The sequence below is a fragment of the Nansenia antarctica genome, assembly GCF_963989245.1.
Source record: "Nansenia antarctica genome assembly, chromosome: 1".
NCBI classification, from domain to species: domain Eukaryota; kingdom Metazoa; phylum Chordata; class Actinopteri; order Argentiniformes; family Microstomatidae; genus Nansenia; species Nansenia antarctica.
In genome coordinates, this window is record NC_137674.1 from 14,902,946 (window position 1) to 14,908,988 (window position 6,043).

At 45.5% G+C, this 6,043-nt stretch overlaps 1 protein-coding gene across 1 annotated transcript in view; it reads left to right on the forward strand.

Moving 5' to 3' along the window:
• ltbp1 (latent transforming growth factor beta binding protein 1) overlaps positions 1–6,043 on the forward strand; it is a gene marked incomplete at its 3' end in the record, with an annotated part of 108,552 nt that overhangs the window by 9,195 nt on the left and 93,314 nt on the right. The window contains 1 exon segment of the mRNA XM_080532233.1: positions 1,625–1,937. Coding sequence (XP_080388359.1) covers positions 1,625–1,937 — 313 coding nt within the window.

Below are 6,043 nucleotides of genomic sequence, written 5' to 3' on the forward strand. Positions count from 1 at the left end.
CTCTGGGACCCCTGGGCAACCCTGGGAGAGACACAACCCTCCCCCCCCCCCCCACACACACACACAGACACGCATGCACGCACACACACACACACACGCACACACACACACACACACACCTGCACTCTGCTGAACAGTTTGAGTTATGTTGTGATTGGATTACCTACAGCGTGTGTGTGTGTGTGTGTGTGTGTGTGTGTGTGTGTGTGTGTGTGCGTGCATGTCTTTGTCTACTGCGTCTTTCTGGCTGAGCCTACATCCATTCTGAGCCTATGCACGACTGGTTCTCTGTGTGTGTGTGTCTGTCTGTCTGTGTGTGGGTGGGTGTGTGTGTGTCTGTCTGTTAGTGTGTGTGTGTGTGTGTGTGTGTATGTGCTGGGAGGCAGGCTTTGTAGTTGAAAAATGACCCGTGCCTTCAGAGAATGGAGGTAATTACAGGCTACCTGCCTGTAACAACTCAACAACGCTGGGACGTTGAGAGGGACTCAGAGTCCCTCTCTCTGATGCCTCAGCCCACACACATGATGTCATGGCGTTCAGCCAGGACTCCAGTGATTGATTGCAGGGCCCTGAGCTTGAGTAGAGGACTGTCAACCTCTCAGTGTTAAGGATGGGGGGGGGGGGGGGTACGTTTGCAGTGAGGGGACTGGGGGGAACCATGGAGGTGGTATTGACATTGGCTGTTTATAACAACTGTGAAGACAGGTTTTTGGTTTCTCAGAAGATGACTGTTATAGGGAATGGACCTATCGCTAAGCCACGCCCCAAAATAGAAATTGTCCAATCCTATCACAGCAAAAGTCACTACAGGCAGAAAACTCGGACAAACAGCTCGCTAATATCTGATGGTGAAAAGCTTCTAGACAAAATATTCTTGTCATCTTTAAAAAAACATTTAAAGTCTATTACTTGCTGTGGTAAATCAGAAATCAGAAATTTGCCAACTCCCGCCATTGTAAGTCATTGAATGTCATTCAGTCACTGTCAGTGAAGCGATGTTTGTTTGCCTGAGTTTGGCGTGGCTTAGCGATAGGTCCATTGTCCCTTTTAGAGTTTTTTCCTGCCCTGTCTCTGTGTCTGTTGGGGGACGGTATGCCCATTGTTTGCATTCGAATGTGTTTCATATTTACTAATACTCTGATTCATGGGGCCGTACCTTTTTCCCATTGTTGCTGTACGTCTGAGTAATGACTGTATGGCACCTTCATGAACTCAGTTTCCTCAATAAATGAATGGAAATGGCTACCAGAGGGCTCCCTTAGATGACGTCATACAAGTGGCATTTAACATTGGACATTGTGTCTGGTTTTGGTCCTCTGTGTGTGTGTGTGTGTGTGTGTGTGTGTGTGTGTGTGTGTGTGTGTGTGTGTTGTGTGTGTGTGTATTGGTATTGTGTCTGGTTTTGGTCCTGTGTGTGTGTGTGTGTGTGTGCGTGTGTGTGTGTGTGTATGTGTGTTGTGCTAATGTTAGTGTTTACACTTTGTGCACATTGCTCTTTCTCATTCCCTTTCTCATTCTCCTTTTTTCACTCTTTTTCTCTCTCTCTCTCTCTCTCTCTCTCTCTCTCTCTCTCTCTCTCTCTCTCTCTCTCTCTCTCTCTCTCTCCGTGTACTTTGTGCTGCAGCCAACTGCCTACCCCAGTGCCAGAATGGAGGAATGTGCCTCAGGCCCCAGCTCTGTGTCTGCAAGCCAGGCTCCAAGGGTAAGGCATGTGAACAGAAGACAGGGCCCACCACCTCCTACCCAGGACTACCTGGGAATGGACACACCAACGGACACACCAACGGACACAACATAGTCCCCCAGCGACCCATCCCCCAGCAGGTGGCCCCTCAGGGTTACGCCCCTGTCCCTGTCCAGGTCAACAACATGGCCCAGATGAGACTGACGGTGAAGCAGTCCCCCCACCTCGTCCGCCCCCAACACGTCCAGCAACAGTGAGTATCCTCTCCAGCCATGTGTTTGAAACCCCCCCTACCGACCCCCCTCCCCCCCACTCCCACTGTTTTTTGGCTTTATGCTGCTTTGGAAAAGGCTGTTTTAATTCATCACATCTCTTCCAATCTGTTTTAGTTTCACACTCCTTCCAGTTTTATAGGTAGTGGAGTCAAAAATGCTGCTAACTGTCAAACAAAGGCCGAGTTGGTCCGAGGTCTCATCTGTGGATAATCATACATGCACTCTCTGCTGGTGTCCCTGTCTGTGGTGAGAACCCCAGCCAACCCACCACAGCAATTAGTGTCATATGAACCCCCCCACCTCCCCCACCACCCACCCCTGCTGTGTTATAGGTGTTTACCCAGTGTACAGTGCCATTATCACCATCCATCACTGTGATAGGGTAGGATCACCTAGAGCATTTTCATCCACTACTCTAGTTCAAATGCTGCTAACTCCCGCTGCGGTTGGCGATCGGTTTGTTTTGCCTGTCACTACAGTAGACTGCTGGAAATGTGCAATCGCATTGGACACTGCGCAAAGGCCCCCCTCGCCTTGTCAAGACGAATCGAAGTGAATGCAGACATCGAATAAATCTCCTTTTTCACGTGAAAAAGGGGGCAGCGTGTCGAGAGAAGTGTCCAAAATTGCCCTCGCATTGTGTCCCAAGAAATGTTGGCACCGGATGGGCCTAGCCCTGATATCGATGAATGATATTTAAAACGTTAATGAATACATTTGATGTGCTGTGTTTTACGTGCGTACGTTGTAAAACGTCTGAGGTTTTAATGCGCTGCTCGGGCAGGGTGTAATTGCTACCAGATCTGTGTCCTCGAAAGCTGCTCTCAATTTCCAGTCGGGATTTATTTCTCATAGAGAGCCACTATTCCCCCCCATCACTCACAGGAGCAGAGGAACATGTGATCTGATATGTTGAAAAATAATAATAATCTTGAGGTCAATCATTCCTAATTAGATCAGTTAGATATGCAAAAGCAGCAAGGAGAGAGACTGAGAAAGAAAGGTTTAATTTTAGGCTATTACGCAAATATATTTGGACAAAATCGAATTTATTGATATGAAACCTAGACGGACTACTCAACGTGAAACCCTGCCAATGACCAATCTCACTGAAGCCCCCTGACCCTTAAAGTGATAAGAGTCCGATTTCATTGGTCAGATTCCCACAGTGATTCTCACACAATGAGACCTGTTTGTAACTCTCCTCTCATGGCAGAGCTGCTCTTTGAAGGAAACAGCTACAGACACAAAATGTGTCACATTCTAATGCTTTGGTCCTCATGTCGGGATCTGATGTAATGATCAGACTTTTCTTTCGAAAAACTTGAATACATTTCCAGGTTGTTGAAAATCAACGACACATCGCTAGTCAACTAACACAGCTTGTTTTGTGAGCCTGCTAACAATGTAAAGTAGTGTTATAGTTAACTAGGTAGCAGTGGGGGGATTACTCACCCAATCCATAGTGTTGTTGCAGTATTTTGGCTTGACTAGCGAGTTTGTGTTGTGATTCTCAACAACGTTGAAACGTAGTTCCGTGTTTCAAAAGAAAAGTCTGAACATTTTGATTGGTTGCCGACATGTGGACCAAATGATCAGACTGTGTCACAAATGATAGGAGGGGAGCTCAATGGCAGAGCACAGTTGTAAGGTTGATCAGATATATCATTTTAGTCAAACACATTAGTCATCGCAGACAGGTTAATGTTGCTGTAATGGCTATCACTATGCATCACTTACCAGGGTGAAATGGTATTGCTAAATGTTACTGACCAAGTAGTTGAAAGTCGAAAAAGAGTCAAATGTCATTGTGCAGTCACATGCTTCCAATGTAAAAACGGTTATACGTCAGATCAATGTTTGATCTTGGAAAGGCCTCTGACCCTGACTCTAACCCTAAACCTCAATGGGTGACGTCATAGAATCCCATGTTAGCTTTTCAGAATGTGATGTGTTGATAATGTCTGTTAATGATTCTGGAAAGATGAAAGGGCACTTGAAGGAGTCTGGATTGAGATCGGGCAATACTGGAGGTGTTAGCTAGCTAGACTGCTCCTGTATTTGGTTTACATAGGGAAGTGGGGATTTGGTGATTTAGTGCTGAAAAAATGTGTGTGTGGGTGTGGGTGTGTGTGTGTATAATGTGTATGTATGTGTCTGTGAGTGTTTGCATGTGCATATATGCGAGTGAGCTGCAGGAGAGAACCTGATCTAGACAGGAAAAGTTGGAGGAATGCCTCTGGTCATGCCTGAGGGGGCCAAGATGAAAATGATGTGCCTTTCTTTTTGTTTTTACTTCATTTACAAAAGAGAAAGAAAGACAGAATGAGAGTATTAAATTAAACAGAAGCAGAGACGGTTAGCACAGGTGGTTCTATATCACCGCCTTTGTTTCTAAAGGCGCTAGCTTTCAGAAGTCAACATGAGACCGCTGCTCCTACTCAAACCTACATCTAGTCAGTTAGCTGGGAGGTGTTACGGTATTCACTACATCTAGTCAGTCAGCTGGGAGGTGTAACGGTATTCGCTGACATTAATAGTATAAACTGTTGAGGCAACTAAGCTCTAGAATCTAGATGTATGTAATACTTTTGCTGGAGTCTCTATGTTCAATCCAGCGCTATTCTTGTGACACGGTCTGGTGAAAACGCAAGTCGGCAATTCTCAAGTCACGCAAATGACCAAAAAGCTACTTTTAAAGAACATATAATTGTTTTCTGTGTTGAAGTGTTGAAGAGCCCTCTCAACATAACAAACAACAGTTTTAGGATCACTAAATACTTGTAATTTGTGAATTGGATAGCTCATAGCTCATAAATGTATATAGCCCATAACTCTATATACCTCTAAACTATACTGATGTTTACAATACTACCTCTGCACATACTGTTCATAGTTATCTATCACTACCATTCTCGTTCTATTTATATTACGCCCATATATCACTATTTGCACGTTTGGTTGGATGCTAAACTGCATTTCGTTGTATAGTACTTACAATCTGCACTTTCATAATAAAAAAATAAAAAAAATAATTAAAAAAAGACCTTCCCCTAATTGGGGACCTTTACCCTGCCACCTATGGTAAAGTATTTTACCATATGTCCCAGTTGTAAACTGCCTGTATCTCTGCCAGTCTCTCAATTGGTCCCCCTTACGGTCTCCAGTGTCCTGACTCTTTGAAAGGTACTAGTACAACATGAGTGCTAGACACATTGAGTGAGTGAGTGAGTTTATGTTTGTGATCATGTGTGCGTGTGTATAAGTGTGTGTGGCACGTTTTGGGAGTGTGTCATTGAGCCAGATGTGTGATGACTCTTAGTTTCTCAACTTTCTTCTTTTTCAATTGTGATTGAACTGTGCCTTGGAGGGAGGAGGGAGCCTGCAACACATCTACCAATTCTCTCTCTCTCTCTCTCTGTCTGTTTGTCTCTCTCTCTCTCTCTCTCTCTCTCTCTCTCTCTCTCTCTGTCTGTCTGTTTGTCTCTCTCTCTCTCTCTGTCTCTGTCTCTGTCTCTGTTTCTCTCTCTCTCTCTGTCTCTCTCTCTGTTTCTTTCTCTCTCTGTCTCTCTCTCTCTCTTTCTCTCTCTCTCTGTCTCTCTGTTTCTCTCTCTCTCTCTCTCTCTCTCTCTCTCTCTCTCTCCTTTTCTCTCTCTCTGAGGAAACCCCAGCAGAGTGTGTCTCACCCACCCATGGAAGCACAAAGTCACTTTTCCCATCTCAAACATGAGTCACTGTAATCATATCTGCCATGACTAATACACCCTACCTGCCATACACTCAGAAACCTCACTCATTTCCCTCCCTGTTCGTGAGAGGCAGAGCAGCATGTGTTGCAAGCTGCTGGGGATGACACGTTGGGTCTGGGTTGGGGGTGAGGGCTGAGGGCTAGGTGGGTGGATGAGGAAGGCATGAGCTCACCTCTCAACACCTGTGGGAATAGAGGCTGCTGTAGGGTGGATAGCATAGGGTAGCATAGTTAAAGAGGTCTTAGGTATTCATCCTTGAGCTGGAGTCTGGTGTTTGTGATACCCACGTGGTGCTCAGAACAGAGAGCGAGGAGGCGGAGGACTATTGTCGTTGA